Here is a 27,263-nt window from a genome sequence, read left to right as displayed (position 1 = left end):
GCTTTCAGGTCTTCATCTCTTCAGATCCACCCTTGGATCCACCGGAACTCTCCTCGACGACCCGCCTGCAGCTTCTTCACCTCCAGGCACCATCGACCTGCGAGACGAAACCCGACACTACTTGGCACCTATGCACCCGCTTCCTCTGGGTGAGGTAACTCAGCAACGCCGGTGTTCCTACACTGGTACACACCTCTAGTGCCTAGAGCTAAAGTTTTGTCCTTCTAGGTCCATCGGAAGGTTCCTTAAACACTAACTTTGTAACTTTTACGCACCATTGACTTAACATTGGTGCAGGCGTGTGCTTTAAGCGCTGCACCCGAATCCCGCGTGCCTTTCCCGACTTCTTCACTGTTAGTCTCGAACAGCTCCAGCGATTCCCCAGGCCTATTTCCTTTCCCATTAGTGATACTTATACCACTTTTTTAGTATATGGTTTAGGTGGCCCCTAGGGCTCATCCATATTGTGCAACTTTTGTGTATTTAAACTGTGTTTTGTTTTAACGCATTTGCTTCTGTGCTCATAAAGAGTATAGGGGATATTTGTAGTAAATAAATATATATATATTTTCACTATATATCTTTGTGGTGTCCTTTCATTTGGTATTCAAGGGGATTGTGTATGGTAAAACAGCTTGCTTCACATGCCTTAGAGAGTTTAGCCTAAGACTGCTTTGCCCATGCTACCACTAGGATAGCTGGTCTGTAAGGTTGACTTACAACCAATCATCATAAGGGTTGCTTGGCATGGTACAAGGTGATCACTAGAACTAGTGAGCATCATATACCAGGCCAACTTCTCACAGTGTGCGCTTCACCGAAATCAGATTTAGGTGACTTTGACAATATCTACGTGAAACAGAGCAAGTGTGCGCATCACAGAGTTGGAAAAATGAGCGTGCTCAGCTGACTTGCGTGTTACTGGCTTTGTAGATCAAAAGCAGCTGGTTAAAAATAGATAAAATGCAAGGTGTGCGTGTCACCGAAATCAACTTCAGGCGCACGCTCAGCTGAATGTATATGCGTGAATGCACAAAAGTTCCCGACAACGTTAATGCCTGACAAAATGGTGGCACGTTGGGTGAACTTTACATGACCTTAACGTGCGTGAGGTGGCGAAAGAACGCTGTGGCCAGAAGAATCTTGAAGACGGAGAAGAGAATCTTGCGGAAATGATTGAAAATCCGAAATGCGTGTGTAAGGTAGACTGGGCGCTCGCGGGTTAACAGTTAGTTTAAGAAACACAGGCCACGATGAAAGTTGGATTATAAAAGAAAACAAATTGTAAAAATACGACCTGTAGCTTAGTAGACCAAGAGAGATACGTCTGCCAGAGTCTAATCAGCACACTTTTCAGTACTCTCCTGTCAGGAACAAATCGGAAAACGGTGTGCTGTAGGAAAGTGCAAAACGAAGATCCCAATCGTCACCAAATGTATTGGCGTTCTTTCGTTAATCAAGAGGCAGATAAAATAGATGTAGAAGTTCTCTTTATTCAAAGTGGCACACAGCACAGCCCCGATACAATAATGACACACTATGGTAAATGGCAATTCAACATATTTGAAACGTATTAACACATTGCACACAAAAGATCTTTATAATAAAATAAACATTATTATTTTCAGCAGAAATTATTTTCATAGTTCACATTCTGAAAAATGAATTGGAGTTTGGAATTATGTGTATTAATTGATTTTTCAATGAACATCGATCTGCAACTCTTCGGGCAAGATTTACAAACATTTTGCACTGTATTTGCATCAGAAAAAGGAAAGCAAACTAGCACAACATTTTATTTTTTGTTATTTACTTTCCAGCGCAAATCTCGATGGACTGTTTTGTGTTACTTAGCAATAAGGGGGTGTTTCATAGGTGGAACATGGTATCCTCTTGGAACCACCCATGCTTTTTGATGCAAAACCCTAACTTCAAAACATTTGAGCAAGGGTTTTGCAGCAAATTTAACGTCACTTGAAAGGAGGCATTAAAAGGCGGAATGTTTTCATTTCTCCGTTCTTTTCCGACCATGTAGGTGTGCTGCACTGTATAACACACATACAAAGTAGGAAAAGATTTCAAAGTTGTCTAGGCATTGTATTTTGTACTGGAAGGGAATCCTTCCACCACAAAACCTATGCTAGACTTATGCACATTCTGAGCTGGCACAGGGAGGGGAGGAGACAGCCATATCTTTGTAAATATGGCACTGTGCTGCTCTCTCCTCATGCAATGCAGCGCAGCATTCTTGGCTGCTGCACCACGTGAGAATTTTGTACATTTTTCCCTTCATCCCTCAATTAGCGTATTTGGGCAACCTAAAGCTATCTTTCAGGCAAAGCTTTTGTGATATAAAGCCGTTCATTAAATCCTGCCCTAACAGATTCTTAAGAATAGTATTACACTGGTCACTGGTTTATGACCACCCACTTGAATCTGTATCATCATTGTCTCCTTTGCCATATTGGATTGTCTTGGGCGTTATTGCTGTAGCTTTTCAAATATGTTGATATATATTCATTCTAATTTGGCAACTGAGAAAGGTTTCTCCTTTAGGTTCTGTCACTTTTGTCCTCTACAGTATATATTGTTTTGTAATATGCTTTTTTATATCTTTCAATTTCAATAAAGTGCTATTTTAATTCTAATTTCCAGATTGATGGATTTCTGACACTCCTTTTTGGACTTTCCAGTATTAACACTCTTACTGTGATTAGTTTGACCAGGTATATTAAAGGTTGCCATCCACAAAGAGGTACGTAATTATTACAAATGAACGTATGTATGACGTTACAACGCATGCTTTTACCACGCATGCCTTTACAACGCGATTTTTACATCGCAATCCATTACAACGCATAGCGCTTTGGGGTGCTGGATAGTGAAAAGTTTAATTTACTATTCCAACTCCAGTCCCCGTGGACACTAGGGAAGGTGTTGGATAGTAAATTAAACGTATTCCCTATCCTAGAGCGCCCCCCAGCGCAATGCGTTGTAATGGTTTGCGTTGTAATGACCACGTTGTAATGGTAGTGCGTTGTAAAAGTTTTGTTGTAAAGGTTGTTCACCCAAATGAACAGATACTTGCTTAAATAACTTGAAATATGTTGTTTTACGTAAGTTTCATATGTCTATATTTTGATCTCATTTCTAAATTTCTTCTAAAACCTCAGCCTTTTCACAATAACATATGTTGGCTCTTGATGCCGCTGGCTTCTTAAATTTTATTTTATGCATCTAATTTAGGGGTAACAGAAGCAACAATAATGCAATTCTCTTTTTAGAAAGATGACATTCAGGTGCATCTCACCTATGTTGGAATCTCTTATCTGGCTTAAGACAGCTGTGATAATCAATGAGAAACAGCCATGTGAGAAGAATTACAGCCAGTGTGTACTGCCCCAGGAGGATTACTGCAAAGCTCTATGGACCAGATTTATCATTGGATTTCATGGCCTTTGTGTCAGGCATGGTGTCGCAATGCCATTGCAATCCTTGAGTCAGATTTAGAAAGCAAAGCAAGGCCACTCTGCATGCGCTGCTTGGTAAATCGGGAGTAACGCAAGGCAGTGCAAGTCGCTACCTTGCGTTACTTTGCCCTAGAATGGTGTTCCATGGGTGGAGCATGGGTAGTCCCATGCACCCACCCTTGTATTGGGGCACATCTCAGATTTACCAATACTGCTAAACCTGTTAATGTGTCAAAATGCTTACCTTCCCGCTAGAAGCGCAACGAAGAGAAATATCTTTATTATGCCTTGTTTTTACATCAGTCTAAGTGTGCTGCAGAACATTTGGAAAGCAGAAACATCTCTAAGGTTTGTTTTGTGAAGGAAAGCATCCCTTCCTGCATAAGAACAATAATGCCTGCAACACAGTCACCCTTGCACCATGACACAAGGGTGTCTGCTTTGGTGCTAGGCCTGCACTGAGTGCACCAGTGCAAGAAAAATGCTCCATTTCCTAATAGATATGGTGCTTTCCTGCCCTTTCTGTTTGGTGCAACAAATTGTTTTGCTGCAATGTGCTGCATCAAAGTTTGATACATTTGACCCTGGAGTCTTCATGTGTAGAACCCTTGGCTCATTGGCATTGTCTGGTTTGTGGCCTGTTCCCAGTACTTGCAGTCAAGAGTTGGTCCTGCATCAGTTAACCTTGCAGCAGCAGCAGCAAGCTAATTGGGGTTGCAGCAACTTCAACTTAGGCCTTAACATAGAATGATCCTCCGCGTCTGGCTTGATATTAGAAATAATAAATCCTAAGAGTGCTGCGTTTGTTAACTTACATGGTATAATCATGGCTTGAAGAGAGCAAGTGAGATCCAGTGAATGTCTTGACTGCAAGATGTTTCTGTTACATTTATAATTAGAACGGCTAGGGACTCGACCTCGGACCTGGGGATCTGGGTTCGAGTCTCGGTAACGACGCCAAAACCTCCTGTGATTCTGGGCAAATCACTTAATCTCCCCGTGCCTAAAATGAATGTGTGTCCTCATGTAACGTAACTGGTGATATGTAAAGCGCTCTGATACCTGATTCGGTTCGAGTCTAGTTCGCGCTATATAAAACTCTGCAAAAAAAAAAACGTTTACATACTTTTGCAATACTGCATACTCTGAGGGAGAAGGGATGTATCTTTCATTGGTTCAGTAGGTGCTGTGCCATGGGGCCCAGAGGCCTAACGCTTCTCCCTGCTGATTCATCATTCAGGAATTATTTTGTCGACAGGCAGCTTATCTTTGTGAGTCAGTTGCACATAATCATAATTGTGACAGTTACGACATTGAAGGAAAGTGGGTTGGAACAGCATTCAGGCCCGCTCACAGCAGACTTCAAGGGATTCAGATATGTCTGATATAGACTAATAGGCTAGGATCCGCAACTCCGTGTCACAGATAAATAATCCACCAGCAGTTACAAACTGTTCTGTAACAAATGGCAATGGACATAGACAAGCATTGGCTATGCCAATGAGGCTGACTGTTAAGGACAGTTGTATGGTAATGTAAAGCCTTACAAGTAGATAGCATGTTAATGGATATGCATTTGTGTGGGAACAAATAATTGTAGAGTAATATTGGTGTAGGTTAAAAGGTCACATGACAGTTGTAATGTGAAATTAGACCTAAAAATCCATGTGTTGCTGCCAGATAAACATACCATAAATGGTCTATTTAGCTAAGACAATTTAATAGCATTACAATGTCATGTGCATGCCCCTGAAAATAAATAAACAAAATTATCTTAGCTGCAGGCCAGCACTTTTTGTTTGTTGAAACACACAACTTTTGCCCAATCAAAACATGCACTCCTGGCACTAAACATGTGGGCTGAGCCAAGGCCCCTCTCCTGGTGATTCTTACATAATTGTCTGGTGACAAAGCACTATTAAGTCAGATCATAAAAAGAACTAGCAGAAATATTTCTTCCCAACTTAAAAAATCTGGCGATCCAGTTCATTGCCTTCAGTTGTGCCCTTTCTGATTGGTTAGAGCTCCTTAGCTACACCAATTGCAAATTCGAGCAAGGGAAGATGGCTCCAATTGTCCCAAACATCAACATCAGTAATTATTGTCTTGGGTTCACACAAAGCTTCAAACTGCTGCACCCTTTCAAAAAACGGAGCCCTCAATCCTGCATTTTAGAAAGTCCTCAACATGACTTACAGAGAAGAGGTGAGCATATAGTGCGCAGTAAAGAGAGACAAATAAAATGGGAAAGGGGTTATGTCCATAGGTTTCACGATGATGGTGATCAATAGTGCACGTGGGAAGTTAGGGGATTTCGTCGGGGAAAGGTTATGGAGAGGCCTCTCTCGGTATAGAAGGTTTCAGCATGAGTTGAGGTTAGGCTTGCCATCTGTCCTGTTGTTGTTTTATCAGCCTGGCCTGTATTTTTACACACTGGCTGGTAAAAATGTTTGGAGAGATAGTGAAAGCCGGTAACATAAACGTAAAACAGCAAACACACAAAGAAATCACTTGTTTAGTATTTGAGAGATGCTCCCGTCACAACACTGTTTTAGAAAACAGAAGGACAATTAACATGTTACAAAAGTATTTTGACAATTTTTCATACATTCTTTTTTATCTACCAGCTATTACCTGTTCCCAAAGCAGAAACAAATGACAGGTATTTTTTCCTAAGAAAGGTGGCAAACTTAGTCCAAGGTGCATAGCATTCAGTAGTGCAGGGGTATAGAGGGCCACTTCACTGATTTCAGATGCATAGCTATTAGTAGCGTAGGATGTACAATGGCACTAGAGACCAGAGGTGTAGAGGTCCACTTCTCAGGTTCCAAGTGCATAGTTATCATTGGTGTAAGAAGGTAGGTGAAGTGGGTCCAGAGCACGTGGGTGTAAGGGCCCACTTCACCCCATTTAATGTTTGTGTTTATCCAATTCCTTGATTGTGTAAGGGCAAATGGTGCTTTTGCTATTTCATTTTCCAAGTCACAGACTATGAACTGGACTCAACCCTAGTAAAAGGCTCTAAGCTTCCGGGACAGTGAGATTTGAAGATGATTCTATTGGAATCAATGCAATTGAAAATATTTTCGAGAGGATGGTGAAGATTCAGAGGGTAAAGGAGGATGATTTGAGAGGTGTGTGTTGTAATCTTAAGATGTATGGAAACCTGCCCATGTCATGGAATGTAGTGATGCATGGTGCCTCATGAATCACTCATTCCAGAGCTGGGTATCCTGCTGTACAGTTGGTGCTGAGCTGATATGCTGTGTTCCTGAATAAACCTTTGAGACTCAAACAAGCATCAGGACTTCCTTAATTTAACACTCGTGGCCAACGAGTAGCTTTTGCCTGATTGGGGACAGGCACCTTCAGCACGAATCCCCTGTTTGCCAACTTCGCCTTTGGGATTGTGCCATCACATTGTGGATCTGCGCCTACCGCTGTCATCATTTGTTTTAAAGAGGCAAGGCCATGACATTGACTGCTGTCTTCACCCCGAGAACTGTAAGTTTTAAATTTATTTTTTCATGATTGAGGCCTCTTAGATGAGCGCAAGGCTGCTTTCTGGGACATGCTGGGCTCACCTGCTCAACTGCCACACTGCGAGCTCTTCCTGAAGCGGTGTTCCTTCGCGCTGAGCCTCCATCACACTGCATCACATCACTCCTACTGGAATACATCCTAGAACACTTGTCTCACTCCAGCATGTAATCACGCTGTGACTATGCGGTGTGCGGCCATTTTGGATCAGGCTTTTGTTTATTTTGGAACGCATGCTGGAATGCACGCCGCACTCCAGCACATAATCACGCTGTGACTACGTGGCGTGCGGCTAATTTGAGTAAAGACTCATCTCGTCAGGACGGACAATGTTTTCATTCATTTATCATTGATCGCTACGCTATAATCTTGGCACATGGCGAGAGTTGGCAATGTTGGAATGTTAATACATTTGCCCCAAGTACAGCAGTGACATTGTTTTTATTACATCGGTGACATTGTTTTTATTACTGAAATCGCCTAGTACTCTAGCGGTTTTATTTTGCTTTCTTGCTAATCGCCAACAATTACTACAGGAATTACTACAGTGGAAACTGTCAAGTTTGGATTTTAACTGTTGGCGCTTTAACTGGTTGGATTTTCAGTTTGCTTATATATATATATTTTTTGCTGCTTTCGAATTGACTTGTTTTGTCTCCACATCCGAATTTTACCATGACTGCCACAACAAGCATGTCCCAGCCCCCTCTTTCTTATCAGAGAAGGGTGATCCGATCCTTCCTTGGAGGAGATGGAGAAATGTATTTGACTCCTATATTGTAGTGCTCGGTGGAGAGAGGTTTTCAGCATTTAGGAAGAAACTATTCTTCTCCAAAATTTAGGTGTAGAAGGAAGGAATATGTACAGTAGTATGGATCTTATACCAGTTGGTTGGGAATGGTGATGTAGAACCAACTGATGTTTACGAAATGTCTACGACTATGTTGGAGAAATATTATGGTCCCCGCATTAATGTTGTCCTAGAAAGACACAAGTTTCTTACCAGGGTCCAAGGTCCAGCTAAGCTGGTAGGTAGTTATGTTGCCTCTCTTAAGACCCTAGCATGGACTTGCGAATTTGGTGAACTCTCTGACTCCCTAGTCAGAGATCAGTTGGTGAGGTACACCAACAGTACCTGAGTTCAGGAAAAACTTTTGTCAAAAATACCGTCCTTGGCCGAGGCTGTTGCCATTGTAGAAGGTATGGAGAATCCTTCTACATGGGTGAAGCTGAAGCAGATGAGGAAAAACCATGAGGATAAAAAGGAGGGGCAAGGAGATGTTCATGCTCTAGTGGATTTTGACACCTTGGAGGCTTGTGACAATATAGTCAAAGTTTCACATAGTGACAAGTGTAAGGTCTCGGAGAAGGACACACAAGGGCTTTCTGGTGAGAACAGAAGGTGAGGTTCACTCTCCTAATGCTGGTGGCAATGCTAATGACAAAGCCATGGGGGAATTTCCTAAACCTAAGTGTTTTAGTTGTGAGAGTTTCTCACACTTCTCCAACTATCCTCATTGCTATGCCAGAGAGTCCGTGTGCAACAAATGTGGCGTCAAGGGACACTATGCTCGAGTTTGCAAGTCTTCTGCTAAAGCTCGTAACCCAGACTGTGCGCACTGTTGTTCTAAGTATCAGTGAAAATAATGGTGAAGTTGATGTAGGGAAGATAAAAATGCCTGAGTGCATATCTTAGTAGACTGTCATTACTTTGTTGTATTGGCTGACTCTGGTTTGTCTTTCACCATGATCGGCAACAAGCAATGGGATGAGAGTGTGGGGTCGAACAACATGGCACTTTTGCCACCTGATATAAATCCTGTCAGTTATGGTGGTGCAGAAATTAATGTCCTTGGTTATGTTGAGTCCAGGTCAAAAATAGACATACTGTTGGTAAAGTCTACTGGGCTGAAAGGGGGGACAATCTGTTGGGATGGAGACACCAACTTGATTTAGGTATCATGCTCCATCCGAGTGCAAGAGATCCTAGGGATCAAGTCATGTTGGTGGACTTTGAATATCAAGGTAGTGAGTACTTTAATAAGTTTCCTGAAGTTTTCACGGATACCTTGGGTTGTCTTAAAGGGTTTGAACACCGAATTGTCCTCAAGGAGAAGGCTGTACCCTGTGTACATAAAGTGAGGAGGGTGCCCAATATGATGATGGAAACCTTGAAGGCTGAGCTTGAGAGACTGTTAAACTTGGGAGTCATTGAAGAGATAGAAGCTTCTGAATGGCTGCCTCCCATTGTTTTGGCCCCTAAAGATGGGGTGCCAGTGTCAGGATGTGTGTGGACTTGAGGGAATTTAACCAATGAATTTGGGTGGATTGCCAACCCCTGCCCAATATATCAGAGTCCCTTAGCATGCTCAATGGAGCCCGGACTTTCAGTGTGTTAGACTTATCATCAGCCTATCACCAAATTCTCCTGCCCAAAGACTCTAGGCATCTTACATCTTTCGTGACACCTCTGAGAGCTTATCGCTTCCTAAGAATGCCCTTCAGCTTGGCATCAGCTGCGGCATGTTTCCAGAGGGTCATGTATATGGTCCTGGAAGGGATACCCAACATCATGTTCTTCCAGGACAACTTCTTGGCCTATGGCAAGAATGAAACAGATCATGGTGCGACACTAACCTGTGTATTGGAGAAGTTAAAGGAGAGGGGGCTCACTGTAAAGAAACAGAAGTGTTGCATTGGGTTGAGATCAGTTACGTATCTGAGACACGTGATCTTGGGAGAAGGGATCCAACCCAAGTTAAAGCTTGCTGAGAGTATCGTGAAGGCTACCACCCCCAAAGATAAGGAGCAAGTGAGGTCATTCTTGGGACTTGCTGAGTTCTATTCCAAGTTTGTGCAGGGGTTTGCTAGTGTGACTAAACCCATCAGAGCTCTACTTAGAAAGGTGTGCCTTTCCTGTGGTCTGATGACTGCCAAAGAGCGTTTGACAGCATCAAGTATGAGATTGGGAGGATGCCCACCCGGGGACATTTTGATGTCAACTGTAAGACCATCTTAGTCAAACTTGAGTCAGCCTCAAGGGGTTGGGGGACAGTACTCTCCCAAGTTGTGGATGGGGAGGAGAGGGTAGTCGCTTTTGCCTCCAGGGCTCTCAGGTATGCCGAAGCCAATTATTCATGTATTGAGAGAGAGGCCTTGAGTGTGTTTTGGGCAGTGCAGCACTTTAAATTTTATCTCTGGGGCATCCCATTTTTGGTCAAGACAGATCATTGTCCCTTAGTCCAGATCATTTTTGTGCCGCCACAGTGAACATATCACGCCCAGACTTAAGCGTTGGAGTGGGGGTCTCCAGGAATTTAACTTTTGTGTACAGTATATACCTGACCCAAGCAACAAGTCCGCCGATTGTCTCTCTTGTTTGCCTGTTGACTTTGATCAGAATGATGGTGAAATTGAGAATGTGTGTTGGGTTGCTGAACTGATCCTGTCCAGTGGAGACTTGGTTGGATGGTGTAAAGTAGAACAAAATTATTTCTTCCCTCAAGATGTGGACGAGCCAGGGGTGGCCTGCTACAAGGCTTTGGAAATGGAAATTAAGGCATATTGGTCTGTGAGAGATGGTATGTCATTTTATTGCGGCAATCTCATGAGGGGCAAACAAGTGATTCCTCCCATTGAATTCAGGGGGAGGATAATTAACATTGCTCATGAGGGTCACTTGGGGGAGGAGTCTCACTAAAGCTTGCGTGAGGGAAAGATACTGGTGGCCCGGTATGGACCACATGACTGAAAATGCTGTTAAGTGCCTCCAGTGACAAGTCTCCTATCCCCAGCCATTAGCCTCTATCTCCTGTTGAGGTTCCAGATGGGTGGTCATAATTGGGCCTGGATATTATTGGTCCTTTTGAACTCTTGCCCTCCAGTTTGTCCTGGTGGATTACACCTCCAAGTGGGTAGTCACGAAGTGTGTGTCCACTTTGAACACCAAAACTGTTATTGACTTCCTTGGAGATGTATTTGTGTCTGAGGGTGTGCCTAAATTTCTGGTCACGGACAATGGGTACAAGTTTGGTCTCATGAAACGTGTAAGTTCCTAAAGGATCTCTATGCACCACAGACCAATGGATTGATCAAGAGGATGAACCGGGTTGTCAAAGGTTGTGCTCAGTGTGCTCTTGAATCAAGGTTGCCTTTCCGTAGTGTTTTAAGAGATACATGGTGGGCACACCGCACAATTCCTAATATGGTCACGTAAAGATCTACTTTTGAAGCCTTGAGTGGAAAGAAGGCTTTTTCGAAGTTAAACCCATCTTGGCTGCCTGCATGTGATAATGTGGGTATTTCTGTTGAGTCGAGGCGATCCAGAATTGCTGATTATCAGCAAAAATACAAGTTGAGTTATGACGCCAAGCTGTGTGTGAGAAACAAGAAGTGGTGTCTCGAGGTGACCAGGTTATGGTCAAAAATCCAAGGCATACTCCTAAAGGGAATTCTAGCTTCATGGGTCCCTTCACCATTGTTGCCATCAGAAAGAATGTTGTGAAGGTTGGCAAAGCTTGCATGAGGAGCATGTCTAGGCTGATAAGATATACTGGGCAGTCTCCAAATATGCATGCATCACTTGAGAGTAATTTATCTGATGATCATGACCCATTAGGTGAGGATGCTTGCAACAGGAAAGCTGACACTTCCACTGGAAGGCATAGAAATCTGCCCGTGAAGTTGAGGGATTATGTCTTATATTTATGCAGTATTTCTCTAATACGTTGCTTTCCTTTCGCAGGATTTTTCGACTTTTGTCTTATTTTTTCTTTACTGCATTTGATTTTTTTTTGTTTCTTTTGTTTAATCATTTTTCTCACTTATTGGGTGTGTTGTAAATCTTAAGATGTATGGAACCCTGCCCATGTCATGGAATGTAGTGATGCATGGTGCCTCATGAATCACTAATTCCAGAGCTGAGTATCCTGCTGTACAGTTGGTGTTGTGCTAATATGCTGTGTTCCTGAATAAACCTTTGAACCTCAAACAAGCATCTGGACTTCCTTAATTTAACACTGTGCTTTAAGCGTCACCTTCAGTGACAGGCTATTTACAAAACTCACACTTCCCGTTACTGAGTGATTGTTTAGTATCAACAGGCTTTACCCTCTGTGAACAACAGTAGTCAAGCTCCGGTACCCCAGCCCTTCAAGTGGCCGCATATGAGCATGCTTCAACCCATTCCCCTGCCAATGACCACCTGGTATTTACAGGCCTTATCCCTACTTTTTAAGGTTTGGTCTACCCATGGAGTGACAAATCACATCTACCTCCCCCCACTAACCTAATCCACATTTGCAAAGCGCGAACAATCACCCATAAGGGTCTCTAGGCGCTGAGGACCGTCAGGAAGATTAAGCAAGCTATTGCCCAGAGTCACATGGTGCTGGGCTAATCTGCCGCCGGAGCCGGGGAATCGAACTGTGATCCCCAGATTCCAGCGTCAGTCGCCATCGCCGCGGCACCACACCTCTCCCTGACTCCTTGACACTGAGTAATTGTCTATTTTAGGCAGACCTTGCACTAAGTGACATGCAATAGACTGGATGCTGCACCCCCTCACAAAAACCTTCCTCGAGTGACACCCTATGGACATGTTTCACCCCGTTCCTCTACCCAGTGGCTCCTGAGTATCTGCAGTGTAAGAGCTTGACACCCCACCCAGTGACCAGCCAAACCTACCTCACCCATTGACCTGCTAGTAAGGATATCCTTAACTCACCCTATGTGACTGACTAGGGATAGATATCACATCCAGGAGACTGATCTCGCACCAAAGTAAGAGGCTATACACAAGCCTTTTCTGACAACAACAGTCCATGGACAAGGCTCACACCAAGGTGACAGGCTATATGCAGATCTTCTGACCCTGCTGGCAGGCTACAGACAGGCTTAACACCGAGAGACAGAATATGGACAGGCCTAATAAATGACAGACTACGGACTCCCCTCACTCCTTAATGACAGGTGATGGAAAGGTCTTCCACGCAATAGATAGCTTATGGACATTCCTTGCATCCTGTCACAAACCACACACTTTGCGACAGGCAAGGTGCGAGCAAAGGGCCAAGGGTACTACGGAAAGAGAAACATCAGGGCCAGCAGGATGATGGGGCAAACAATAAAGAGGTGAACCAAGGTCCCAAGTAGGACCAGGACTATTAGAAGGAGGAAAATCAGTATGAAGAGGCCCAGAAGTAGGTTTGACGTGGACCAAAAGGAGGAGGACCAATAGGATGGTCAAGGCTAGGATGAAAGAGACAAGGAGGATGACTAACTGGAGGACCCTTAACACCTTGACTGCTAGAGCAATTCCCCTGCTGTGCTGAACTTTTCAGATTTCCATGGTTCATGACGAGCTCAGTTCGTCATAAGCACACGAGCAGTGTACTGCATGACGAGCTGAGCTCGTCATGAGCATGGAAGGGGTTAAGGAAAATTAACTCCATACACTAAAGTATGTTTCTGCAGCAGCAGCATTACAGTTGCTAATTGTGTTTCCTTTTGAGCAGTCTATAGTCTGGCAGTTTGTGCCTTGGGTGTGGCTGGTGGGTTCCAAAATGTAGGTCCTGGTGTCTAACATGTAGATCCTGAGCACCAACAGGCGGGTCCCAAATTATTGCATGTGGGTCCTGTGGTATGAAAAGAGTCATGAGCCCAGATTTATCATGGGATTGCATCACTGCTGCATCATACACAGCAATGCAAGCCCTTAAGTCAGATTTATCTATGCCACACACAGTCAAGGTGGATCGGTGTTGCATAGTAAATATGGAGTAACGCAAGGAAGTGCAAGTCACTGCCTTGCATTACTCTGCATTGGGAAGCCAATCCATTGGTGGAGCATGGGCTTTACAATCATCCAACCACTTTTTTGGCACATTTCTAGATTTACTAAACCTGGGAATGCATCAAAATCTATGCCCTACCAGGTTAGGCATAACATGGAGAAATATGTTTATTCTTCCTTGTTATTTTCTCATTCTGCACACATGGAAAGAGGAAAATGAGGAACATGTGAAACAAGGGGAAAAGGTAGTTGCCCTTTCCTGTACAAAAACAAAAATGAGGAACATGAGGAAACATGAGAAAGAGGGACATGAGGGACATTTTCATTCTGCACTCCGCAGCACACATAGAAAGAGGAAAATGGGAAAAAAGGGGGAAAAGTAGTTGCCCTTTCCTGCACGAAAATAAAAATGAGGAACATGAGAAAACATGAGAATGAGAGACACGTGGAACGAGAGGAAAAAATGAGGAACATGAGAAAAAGGGGAAAAGGTAGTTGTCCTTTCCTGCACAAAAACAATCCTAGCTGTTACACAGGCACCCTTGTACCATGGTACAAGGGTGCCTGCGTTGGCAGGCACAAGTGCACCAGTGCAGAGAGATAGCAGATATGCACTATTTTTTATACCTGCGTTCTGGCTATTTGGTCCTTATATCTGGCTTGTGAGTCAAGAAGTTAGGCTGGCAGGGCCTGGAGTCTGCTAGTGGGACCTAACATCAGGTTAATTGATTATAAGGAAGCTATAGAACAAAAGGGACTGGGAGTAATCAAGGTCCAGCACATACACTCCTACATCTATACCAATTAATAAAACTGTTCCTATACATAGTTACTGTTAACACCAATCATGTAAACCAACCTGTAGGGAGCCAGAAGGGATATTAAGAGTATCGAAGCAAAACCGCTCACCCACCACTTGGGATGATATGCTTCATCATTAGACAAACTTATTGTTGGTTCGGGGCTGCAATGCCCTATCAGCCCCTAAAAAAAGGCTCTTTTCTGGACATCTTTTCTTGAATCCAGAGATGACTAGAAGTGTAGATTCGTCAAACCAAAAATATTAAAATTAACTAGTGTATCTCTGAAAACTACTATAGTAAAAAGGATCCTTGTCAAGGTGGGGATATGATGGGAGATAATGAACCCCTAAATTTCTCCTAAAGCTAGACATGTTTCTTGCCTGGTGTTCATCAAAAGATCATTGGCACTTCTTCGGGACCAAATCACAGATTAGAGGGAGCCTGTTGTGGATTTATATACTGTCACCAATGATTAAATCACCTTTATTAGTGAGCAGGCAGTTACAGTTTTATACCATTTATCTGTAGTTGATATGTAGTTGAGCCTCTAAATCCACCTGAAACATGTCAATTAGATATAAAATTGGGTATAAGCCAATATTGCCATTTTTAGAGGAGAGAGTTCATGCACTTTTGCACTGGCTAGCAGTGGTAAAATTCTCAGGGGGATATTCTCAAGAATGTGCGATAATTATCGCCAACCTACGTGAATGCACGTGCCCAGAACGCGGTCTATCGCGGGAAACTAACTCTATGTTAACGGCGTATTCTCAACAGGCAGGCAACAGGTGATGGTTTCCCGATAACGCGTCAAACGTCTGCATTAAAATTACCTGGACACCGATAAAAAATTAAACCGAGACGTTAAAAAAGTTGCGATGGGCCCAACAGCGATAAAATCATGAGCAATAAGCAGCACAGTGGGGTGTGGTCCACCTGCCTCATCCCCCTCATCATTGTCCAGTGCATCTGGCACCTGGATCCATGGGGCATTGGTGCGTATACAGATGTTGTGCAATACACAACATGCAATGATCATCCTGCTCACTTTTTTTCTGGGCTCTACAGGAGTCTTCCACCTTTGATGCCCAGGCACCTGACACATGACTTTAACACACCAAATGTGCGACCAACAATGCCCCTGGTGCGTTTGTGGGTCACATTGTACTGCCTCTGGTCCGGGGTGTTCGGGGCTCGGATGGGTGACATTATCCACGGACAGAGTGCATATCCATGACCACCTGTGAGAGGTATGTGAGACATGGGTGAATTGGTGGTTCTGCATGCTGTGTTGGCAGACCTACAAGTTTAGTGGTGTGTGATGTGTGCAACTTTGGGATTCATGCCTGCCATGTTTTGCTTCAGTCAAATGTGTGGGATCACATTGTGATCAATGTGTATTACATAGCCTCACAGCTGCTCCCCCCGAGCCCATTTCCATGTGTGCGCTGCTCAGTTGCATCACTTGCACTCCTATGGCATACCATTGTCATGCCTGTCTGCGCATGTCCGCAAGCCTGACAACAAAACATTCCTGTTTGCTGCCTCAAACCACTTGGTAGCACTTTCATGCATGATCATGGGAGCTACCGTTTGCTTATTGGTGTCTGAGGGAGGATAAAGCAGTTTTTCTTACAGGGGAGGAGTGTGAATCGATAGTGTGTCAATCTCGTATGCAAACACGTCCAATTGCACTTTGGATGTAATATGTTTGAGCAGAATCCAGCATGCCTACTGAAGGGGACACCAAGACCATCCATCACGCCTGTCTTTACATTGCCTACTGACGGCAGCTAACTTGTGTTTACAATCAAGCCTGCTGTGGCTTGCGGGCGGTAGTCCGAAACTCTGTAACAGTTTCCTAGGGGGTAACTTGCTGTAGCAAGGTATTTTTCCCGCCCACGCAAGGGAGTCAAGATTCTACACTTTGGCCTTTCATTCCAACTTTGAAAGCAGAGTTCAAAAATTAAAGCGGGCATGAAGCCCTTTTATTCCAACAGGAGGTTGCCCGCACTTCCACCAGAGAATAATCCAAGGATTGCAGATGGCTCGGACCTCGAGTCAGATACAGTTGCTTCTTGACACTGACCTCCCACTTCATGTGTAGGAACTAATTTCACCAAATATTCAATGCATCTGAGACGACAGGCCTTGCACATTTTTTTCAATGTGGGGGATCTGGCATGATCTGTTCTGTCCCAACTGTATTCGCGGTCATACCAGCTTTAATTCATTCCACCTATTCCAGCGTCTTCGGCGGATGACACTTCATATTGGTGCTTGAGACTGGTAGCCTGATCCTCCTCTTTGTGCTTCATAATGGCTGCTCACTTTGAGGCTATGCACAGGCCGGACCAGCACTCGCCTGTATGAGGCTTTTGGATGCTTGCCCTTAGCAACGATTGATGTAAGTTACGACTTGACCTTTCGGTTTGCATACTATACTTGCCTTCAGCCTGTGCTCCATTGCAAGAGATGTAATTTCTCTTGGGCGATGGAACTGTGCCTATCGAACATGTGGTGTCCAGTCCCTGATTTCAGTTAGTTGATGGTTACCTTGGAGGCGCATGACCAAGCTTGTTCTGGGGATGGTCAAATGGCGCTTGCAGCTCTACTTGGAATCTTGTCTCAATGGGATATCTGTGCGGCGGTGCAGACTTTCCTACAAAGTAGTTTCATTGAATATCACACAAGTTTCCCATTTCTGGTTTTGGATGCTCCTGCGTATTAGGTACATCATTGCTCCTTCAACTTACTTAATTGGATTTCATCGCATTTTTTTTACCAATTACAAGGATGAACTGTTGGAGGGAATTGCATCTTTGTACACGGACCTTCATGGATTAAATGCTGAGGTCTTTACAACTACGCTGTCTGCATTATTGACTCTTTTTTTCCACAGCTCAATGTGCCTTTAGCTTTTTCTACTGACTTTCCATTAAGTAAGTTAGGACTCCTAACTTTAGGACTCCTACACTGAGAAAAATCCTAACTTTAAGACTTTCGGTATTCCCAGAGGGCATTTAGGAGTACTAAAGTTAGGAGTCCTAACTTTACTATTCCTAAACTGAGAAAAATCCTAACTTTAAGACTTTCGGTATTCACAGAAGGCATTTAGGAGTCCTAAAGTTAGGACTCCTAACTTCTGTGAATACCAAAATGAGTAAGTGCCTTCTGTGAATACCAAAATGAGTAAGTGCCTTCTGTGAATACCAAAATTGTAGTAGGTTTAGGATTTTTTGTTAGTTCTGTGAATCAGGCCCATAATCCTTAACTCCAATGCTATTATCCTCTTTTCTTGGGTGGCTGTCTATGTAAGTCCGCCATCTTATTTTTCTCCATGCATCTAATGTTAGGCAGTCTAATATTATAGCCTTTGTGAACTCTGTCCCTACTTTGCCCATATATTCTACCACTAGAGGACAGGGCTAGCAAGTAGGTCGTCCTCTAAAAAAGGAACTGTCACTTCCTTGTGAGTTATATATGTTGAGCTCGTTTTTGGCACAGCCAACAATCGAGCTAAAAACAGATTCTGTAAGTTGTGCAACGGGGAACAATTTTTAATCAGATTCACTTTCTACATTGATTTTCCATGTTACTTTTCAGTGGCCTAAATACATCAAGTTTCAGGTTAACACATTTCACGATTCTAACACTTTACGTTAATTCAACAAATTATGATATGCGGGTGTGCTCTACATTGTAATGCACCACTACAAATAAAATGGGATTTCCGCTGCATCAGTTCCCCCTCTGATGACGTTGAGTCATCACAAAACACTTTAAAATCCCTGTAGAGTAGACCTATCTAAACAGATGTCGTAGCTAATCTCCTTTTCAGAACTCCTTCCATCTCCTTCAGATTCTTATAATGACTGTCCTGCAGTCTTTCCACCCTTCTCTCTGTTTCCCTTGAGGAGTTCTCCACTTGCCTCATCTTGTGCCATTTGTATTCTCTTACCATACTTGTTAGACCTGACATCATTGGCATGAGTCTCTCATCCATTTTTTCTGTTTGCCTCCTCTGTTTACGATGTTTTTGCTGGTATAATGCTTTGGGCACTGTGCCACTGCTGATCAGTGCCACAGTGCAAGTGCTCCCTATGTGAAATTGCTGTATTGATTGAATTCCATATTTGGCTTATTTGGTTTACTGTCAGTCCCTAGTAGAGTGCACCAGGAGTGCCAGAGCTTGTAAATACAAATGCTGCTAGTGGGCTTGCAGCACGTGTTGTGCCACCCACAGAAGCGGCCTAGTAAAAGTATGTCTGCAGGTCTGCCATTGCTAGACCTACGTGCAGTCTGGTACTGTCACGCAGACTGTGCAAGTACACCTACTTGCCAGTCCCTACACCTTCCCTTAACTTCATGTTAGTCACCCCTATGGTAGGCCCAAGGGCAGGGTGCATTGTAAGCATAAGGTAGGACAAGCCTGACAAGGTTGGCATGTCCTAATAGTGAATTACAGCCATATTCGTTTTTCACTATTGTAAGGTTACCTGCTCTCCATCAGTTAGAATGGGCTGCCAGGATTATTAATGCTATAATCCTAGCGGGCTCGGGGAGCATGGTGCGATGTCGAGTTTGGTATCCCTGAACTCAGGGTTTAATAACGCATCCGTTTGGGTGGATGGTTTTTGGACTCTGTGTTTGAAAATAGCACTTTTAGAAAGTAGCTATTTTCTTGTCTAACTGTCTACCGGTCTCTGCTGGTTCTGGTGTGCGTGTGACAGGAGCTGGGTGGCTCCAGAGGTCTGAATGAGTCAGTGTGGGGTGAGTGGGGCATTTGCATTGAGAGTAGGGGAAGAGTAGCTCCTGATAGCCTGCCCTGCCTGATACAATGCTGGCTCCGCCCCCCTGCCAGGCGCCTGATGACTCTGTGCCTGCCAGGGCCTTTCCTGTCCCCACCTCCTGCCGGGCAACTGATGGCCCTGCCCCTGCCAGTGACAATGCTGGCTCCGCTCCTGCTGGGCGGCTGAAGACTCTGCCCTGCACAATGAATAGGCCAGGTGCCTAGGCCTGGCAACACCCACAACAAACCCATGATGGGGGAAATTCCCCTGCATGGACAAAGGGATCAAAGCCAAAAAGGGGTATAAGAGAAGGACCCCTGAACCAAGAATTTAGATCACTTCTGACAAGGAAACCTGAACCAAGGACAAGAAGCCTGCTGATCTAAGGACTGCCTACCCCTTCTGCCAGAGTGCTGTTTGTTGGGGGAATCCTGCAGTTGCTTCTTTATTTTTTTTCCAAGGAACCAGGAGAGAGGAACTGTGTGTGTACTCTCAAACTTTGCTAAGAAAATCTCCAAGGGTTGGAAGAGTGCCAGCCTCCTGTTGAAGTTACAGGGCCAAAGGACTTCATTTGTTTGCTGAAAGTGCTTGTTGCTGGAACCTGAAATCCAGCACCTCTGAAGAATCCAGCAATCTCGACGCCGACGGACGCCGACGAATCCAGCTCGACATCGTGAGTAACGGCTCCAGTGTCCCGCACCTTCGACGCCGGCCGCCGGGCCCGTTCGACGCCAGTAGCGACGCCAGTGAGTAGCGAGTTCGGCTCCAGCTCCAAGTGACCCTGTGTCGACGCCGCCGCTGATCGCATCGACCTCGAGCCCTCTCGACGCCGTGAGCGCTGCTCACTCTTGCAACATCGACATCGACGACGCCGTATCCTGCTTCATCCCGTGAGCGCTGCTCCCGCCTGACTTCGGTCGACGCCGCTGCAGATCGCCCCGACTCCAAGGCCCGATCGACGCCGAAGACGCGACGCCGGACATCTCGACGCCGCTGATCATCGAGTGCTTCACTTTTCCAAGGTACTGTATTGTGGGGGTCTGTGCGACTCCGGGCTCGACGAAGCGCTCCTCGCGGTCGACGCCGAACCTTTGGATTAACTTTGCCTTGACGTCGTGTGACTCCCGTGTGGGTTACATTGTTGCCAAGAACTGTGTTTTAAAGAAGAAGAGTTGCTTTTGTTACTAAAGACTTTGTGCTAAGAAGAAACCGTGCTTGAACTATTACTTTTCCTTCCAAGAGTATTTATTAAGATTGTGTTATATTTTGTCGTTATTTGGTCTTGTGCTAAGCCTTATATAAAAATCCTTATTTTTATAATACTACTGTGTCGTGTCCATTTGTAGTGTATTCACTTTATTACTGCATGTGGTCATAAATGCTTAACGCACTGCCTCTGAGATAAGCCTGTCTGCTTTGCCAAGCTACCAAGGGGGTGAGCAGGGGTTATCTAAGTGTGTGATCCCCTTGCCCTGACTAGAAAAGGTGTGTCCCTATTTGTCAGAAGTGTATACCTCTGCCAACTAGAGACAGCCGCTTCTAACATTGGTGGGTCAGCGGTGAGGATTTGAACTTTGCATTTATGACCCATGTGCAGTCAGTGATTAGTGTGCGCTACATAGTGAAAGCAGACCATAGCGCAGCCACAATCTGTTTTGGTTGGATATCCTATTTTTGTTCTCCAAATTTCCTGAAGCTTGATTTTTGAAACTGCCAGTTTTGACCATGAGTGATGCCGGAGTCACTACCCCTGTTGTTGTTGTGGAAGAATTTGATAGGAGTAAGATGAACGACTATCCGTTAAAGAAGCTGAAATCCTTTTGCAAGCAGTTGAAAGTTCCTACCACAGGCATTTCAAGGAGACCAGATTATCTCAAAGCATTGCAGGCCTGGTTAGAGGCCAGAGATTCCTCTGATCCGGTGGTGGTACCGACAGGGGAAGGGGAGGAGGAAGTGCCAGTGAATGGGCCCACATCTCCTCCTGGCAGCAGTGTTTCCTCCAAACGTCTTTCTCCTGAAGAAAGAGAAGAAAGGGCGAAGGAGCGAGCATACAACTTGGAAATGGCAAAACTTAAGATAAATGGGCAGTTGGAGATAGAGAATGCAAGAGGCAGGAGAGAAGCTGATCTGGAGATCAAAAGGTTGGAGTTTGAAAGAGAGAAGTTAGCTTTGGAGCGTGATACCAGGTTGAGGGAGTTGGAGCTCAAAGCTAAAGAGTTAGAATTGAATCCCTCTGGTGGCAGCATCCCATCTGTGCCTGCAGAAAGTAGGTTTTATTTTCCTAAAGATGTGATCAAAGATTTCCAGAAGAATGAAGATATTGGTCAATGGTTTAAAGCATATGAGTTAGCATTGTTGGCCCACCGGGTCCCTGAGAAGGATTGGGGAGCGGGGTTGTGGGGTCGCTTTGTGAATGAGGGAAGAGATACCCTGTTAGACATGCCTGTTGAGGATAGGATGTCTTATACTCATATGAAAGATGCTTTAATGTTAAGGTATGGCCTAACCCCAGAAAAGTACAGACAGGCCTTTAGAGAATGTAAGAAGTTGCCTGGTTCTACGTGGGTGGAATATGTGTCATATTTTTGCAGAGCCATGGATGGTTGGGTAAAGGGCAGCAAAGTGGAAAGTTATGATGCTCTTTATGATTTGTTTGCTTGGGAGCACTTGTCTAATAACTGTTTTCCAGAGCTGCGCCAGCACCTTATTGATAGCAAGATATCTAACCCTAGAAAACTTGCTGAGGAGGCGGACCGCTGGGTCAGTACCAGGGTCCACAAGGGTCCAGTGGGAGACTCAGCCAAAGGTGGGCAGGGTCCCCAGCAGAAGAGTGGGGGGACAAGGGTAAACAGATGGAGTTCCAGAAAGGGCCCCAAAGTAATCCCCAAGGGAACCAAGGGAGGGGTTCCCAGCCTCCCCCAGATAAGAAATCAGAGGCCCCGACAGGTAAACCTGTTCGTAGGGGCCCAATGACCTGCTTCGCTTGTAAGCAGGTGGGACATCGTTTTTATGATCCTCAGTGTCCCTTGAAGAACTCTAGTGCACCACCCAGTGCACCACCCCGTCAATTGGCGAGCGTAGCCCTGGGAGGGGAGGAGATGGTTGCCCATGGTGGGGAGGGTCCCGCAGAGATGTCCCTGGTCTCTCTAGGAGACATGGAATTGGTCCCTCCACCCCCTCTGCCTAGTAACACTAAGAAATATAGGCAGTGGGTGACCATTAATGGCCATAGAGTGTAAGCTCTCAGAGACACCGGAGCGAATGTGACAGCTGTCAAGTGTCACTTGGTGTCCAGAGAGCAGGTTGTTCCCCACGCATTCTATCCTGTGATAGCTGCTGACAACTCCCAGAGAGAGTGTGAGGTAGCTCAGGTTCCCTTTGAATGGGGGGGAGTTTCAGGTACTCTTCAAGTTGCTGTAAGGCCCGCCATGCCTGTTGATTGTCTCCTGGGCAATGATTTGGAAGACTCCCCTTGGGCTAAGGTAGAGAGGGAGACACATTTGAAAATGTTGGGTGTGCCAGAGTGGGTGTGTGCAACCACTCGATCCATGACCGCAAGTAAGGGTGTTGATGGGGTTCTGGAGCCTGAAAGTATGGCCCAGGACCCAGCTGTGAAGAGAAGAGGCAGGGGGCGCGGGAAACCGCCCCCGTAGTTCCCGTGGTCCAGGAGGAGGCAGACCTTGAGGGGTATGCCCTGGAACCCACAGGTGAACAAGTTGCTGAACTGGGAGACCTGCCCGAGCTGACCCACTGGCAGCAGGATGGTGGTCCCTCCAGGGAGGAATTCTGTGCAGAACAGAAAGTGTGCCCTTCTCTTGTGGGTATGAGGCAGCAGGCCTCAGCCCAAACCTCAGGTGATCAGTCAGGGTCACATTTTGTTTACTGGGAGAACGACCTCCTGTATAGCGAGCCTAAGGCTGCTGAGCCTGGGTCAGCCCGTGTGCTGGTGGTACCCCAGCGCTTCAGAGCCTTCCTACTGGGTTTGGCTCATGACGTTCCGTTAGCTGGAGATCTGGGGCAGGACAAGACCTATGACAGGCTTGTCACCCATTTTTATTGGCCTCAGATGAGAAGGGATACAGATATCCATTGCAAGACCTGTCAAACTTGCCAGGCAAGTGGGAAAAATGGGCGGAAGCAGAAGGCTCCCCTCCAACCTTTTCCCGTGGTCAGTACCCCCTTTGACCGGGTGGGGATTGACATTGTTGGGCCCCTGGACCCCAAGACAGCCCTGGGCAACAGGTTCATCCTGGTCTTGGTGGACCACGCCACACGGTACCCGGAAGCCATCCCTCTCAGAACAGTGACGGCCCCCGTGGTGGGACGGGCACTGATGGGTGTTTTTTCCCGAATGGGGTTCCCCAGAGAGGTGGTGTCAGACCGGGGCACCAACTTCATTTCCAACTATATGAAGTCTCTGTGGAAGGAGTGTGGGGTAACCTACAAGTTCACCACTCCTTACCACCCTCAAGGTAATGGGTTGGTTGAGAGATTCAACCGTACCCTTAAAGGCATGATTATGGGTCTTGAAGAACCAATGAGGCGTAAATGGGACGTCCTCTTGCCATGCCTGTTGTTTGCTTACCGTGAGGTGCCACAGAAGTCTCTAGGGTTCAGCCCCTTTGAGCTTTTGTATGGACACCCGGTAAGAGGACCTTTAAGTCTGGTCAAAGAAGGCTGGGAGCAATCTCCCAGGAAACCTCCCCAGGATGTATACAGTTACATGCTGGCCTTTAGGAACCAGACTAGGCGCTTCAGAGATCTTGCTCAGGCAAATCTGGAGGCCAGCCAGGAAGAGATGAAGCGGTGGTACGATCGGAATGCCACTCTGGTAGAGCTTCAGCCTGGTCAGAAAGTTTGGGTCATGTCCCCTGTGAAACCTTGTGCGCTCAAGGACAGATGGACTGGACCATTTAAGGTTGTGGAGAAAAAGAGCGATGTCACCTACATGGTGGACTTGGAGTCTCCCAGGAACCCCTTGCAGGTCCTGCATGTCAACCGTTTAAAGCCCCACTTAGAAAGGTCCGAAGTGGGCATGCTCCTAGCTACAGATGCTGGAATGGAGGAGGAGAGTGAGCCTCTTCCTGACCTCCTGTCTGCAAAAGAGCAAGATGGGTCAGTGGATGGTGTTGTCCTCTCTGACACACTGACCCCTGAACAGCAGCAGGATTGTCGCCAATTGTTGGGACAATTCCCTGATCTGTTTTCCTTGATTCCTGGTGTCACTCAGTGGCTGGACTGGAGGTCTTGGCTGGACTGGAGGATTTCAGTGCCGCCTACCTGGACGACATCGCAGTGTTCAGCGCCAGCTGGGAGGAACACTTGCGCCACCTCCAGGAAGTGTTGTTGGATATGCGCAGAGCAGGCCTCACAATCAAAGCCAGTAAGTGCCAGATTGGGCAGGGTTCAGTGGTGTACTTGGGGCACCAAGTAGGGAGCGGCAAGGTGCGCCCCCTGCAACCCAAGATTGATACCATCCTGGCATGGGCACCGCCCAAAACCCAGACTTAGGTGAGAGCCTTCTTGGGTCTCACCTGTTATTACAGGAGGTTCGTCAAGGATTATGGTAACATTGTGCACCCCTTGACTTCGCTGACTTTCAGGAAGCAGCCACGACTTGTGATCTGGACTGACGCCTGTCAGACGGCCTTTGACACCCTGAAAACTGCAATGTGCTCAGCACCCATACTCCAGGCACCCGACTTTTCTAAAGAATTTGTTGTCCAGACGGACGCTTCAGAGCATGGCGTGGGGGCTGATCTAGCTCAGGTGAATGAAGAGGGCCGAGACTTACCTGTAGCCTTCATCAGTAGGAGGTTACTTCCCAGGGAACAGAGGTGGAGTGCGATAGAGAGAGAAGCATTTGCTGTGGTCTGGGCGCTGAAGAAGCTAAGACCCTACCTGTTTGGGACTCACTTCCGGGTTCAGACAGACCACAGGCCCCTCAGATGGTTGATGCAGATGAGGGGTGAGAATCCAAAGCTGTTGAGGTGGTCCATTTCCCTACAGGGGATGGACTTCACGGTGGAACAACGCCCTGGCACAGATCACGCCAATGCTGATGGTCTGTCCAGATTTTTCCGCCTTAGTGATGAGGACTCCCTAGGGTAAGGGTAGTTCTCCCCACATTTCAGCTGGAGGGGACACGTGTTAGACCTGACATCATTGGCATGAGTCTCTCCTCCATTTTTTCTGTTTGCCTCCTCTGTTTACGATGTTTTTGCTGGTATAATGCTTTGGGCACTGTGCCACTGCTGATCAGTGCCACAGTGCAAGTGCTCCCTATGTGAAATTGCTGTATTGATTGAATTCCATGTTTGGCTTATTTGGTTTACTGTCAGTCCCTAGTAGAGTGCACCAGGAGTGCCAGGGCTTGTAAATACAAATGCTGCTAGTGGGCTTGCAGCACGTGTTGTGCCACCCACAGAAGCGGCCTAGTAAAAGTATGTCTGCAGGTCTGCCATTGCTAGACCTACGTGCAGTCTGGTACTGTCACGCAGACTGCGCAAGTACACCTACTTGCCAGTCCCTACACCTTCCCTTAACTTCATGTTAGTCTCCCCTATGGTAGGCCCAAGGGCAGGGTGCATTGTAAGCATAAGGTAGGACAAGCCTGACAAGGTTGGCATGTCCTAATAGTGAATTACAGCCATATTCGTTTTTCACTATTGTAAGGTTACCTGCTCTCCATCAGTTAGAATGGGCTGCCAGGATTATTAATGCTATAATCCTAGCGGGCTCGGGGAGCATGGTGCAATGTCGAGTTTGGTATCCCTGAACTCAGGGTTTAATAACGCATCCGTTTGGGTGGATGGTTTTTGGACTCTGTGTTTGAAAATAGCACTTTTAGAAAGTAGCTATTTTCTTGTCTAACTGTCTACCGGTCTCTGCTGGTTCTGGTGTGCGTGTGACAGGAGCTGGGTGGCTCCAGAGGTCTGAATGAGTCAGTGTGGGGTGAGTGGGGCATTTGCATTGAGAGTAGGGGAAGAGTAGCTCCTGATAGCCTGCCCTGCCTGATACAATGCTGGCTCCGCCCCCCTGCCAGGCGACTGATGACTCTGTGCCTGCCAGGGACTTTCCTAGCCCCACCTCCTGCCGGGCAACTGATGGCCCTGCCCCTGCCAGTGACAATGCTGGCTCCGCTCCTGCTGGGCGGCTGAAGACTCTGCCCTGCACAATGAATAGGCCAGGTGCCTAGGCCTGGCAACACCCACAACAAACCCAAGATGGGGGGAAATTCCCCTGCATGGACAAAGGGATCAAAGCCAAAAAGGGGTATAAGAGAAGGACCCCTGAACCAAGAATTTAGATCACTTCTGACAAGGAAACCTGAACCAAGGACAAGAAGCCTGCTGATCTAAGGACTGCCTACCCCTTCTGCCAGAGTGCTGTTTGTTGGGGGAATCCTGCAGTTGCTTCTTTATTTTTTTTTTAAGGAACCAGGAGAGAGGAACTGTGTGTGTACTCTCAAACTTTGTTAAGAAAATCTCCAAGGGTTGGAAGAGTGCCAGCCTCCTGTTGAAGTCACAGGGCCAAAGGACTTCATTTGTTTGCTGAAAGTGCTTGTTGCTGGAACCTGAAATCCAGCACCTCTGAAGAATCCAGCAATCTCGACGCCGACGGACGCCGCCGAATCCAGCTAGACATCGTGAGTAAAGGCTCCAGTGTCCCGCACCTTCGACGCCGGCCGCCGGGCCCGATCGACGCCAGTAGCGACGCCAGTGAGTAGCGAGTTCGGCTCCAGCTCCAAGTGACCCTGTGTCGACGCCGCCGCTGATCGCATCGACCTCGAGCCCTCTCGACGCCGTGAGCGCTGCTCACTCTTGCAACATCGACATCGACGACGCCGTATCCTGCTTCATCC

General features: G+C 46.1%; 1 protein-coding gene across 1 annotated transcript in view; it reads left to right on the top strand.

The window, feature by feature from the left end:
• The window catches only part of LOC144763399 (visual pigment-like receptor peropsin), an 874,070-nt gene that overhangs the window by 444,967 nt on the left and 401,840 nt on the right, over window positions 1–27,263 (top strand). Inside the window, exon 3 of the mRNA XM_078648972.1 lies at window positions 2,656–2,755. Coding sequence (XP_078505098.1) covers window positions 2,656–2,755 — 100 coding nt within the window. The remainder of the gene's footprint in view (window positions 1–2,655; window positions 2,756–27,263) is intronic.

This window comes from Lissotriton helveticus, chromosome 6 (genome assembly GCF_964261635.1).
Source record: "Lissotriton helveticus chromosome 6, aLisHel1.1, whole genome shotgun sequence".
Classification (NCBI taxonomy): Eukaryota; Metazoa; Chordata; class Amphibia; order Caudata; family Salamandridae; genus Lissotriton; species Lissotriton helveticus.
The sequence above is the reverse complement of the archived record's forward strand: the minus strand, read 5'-3'. Positions and strand labels throughout refer to the sequence as shown.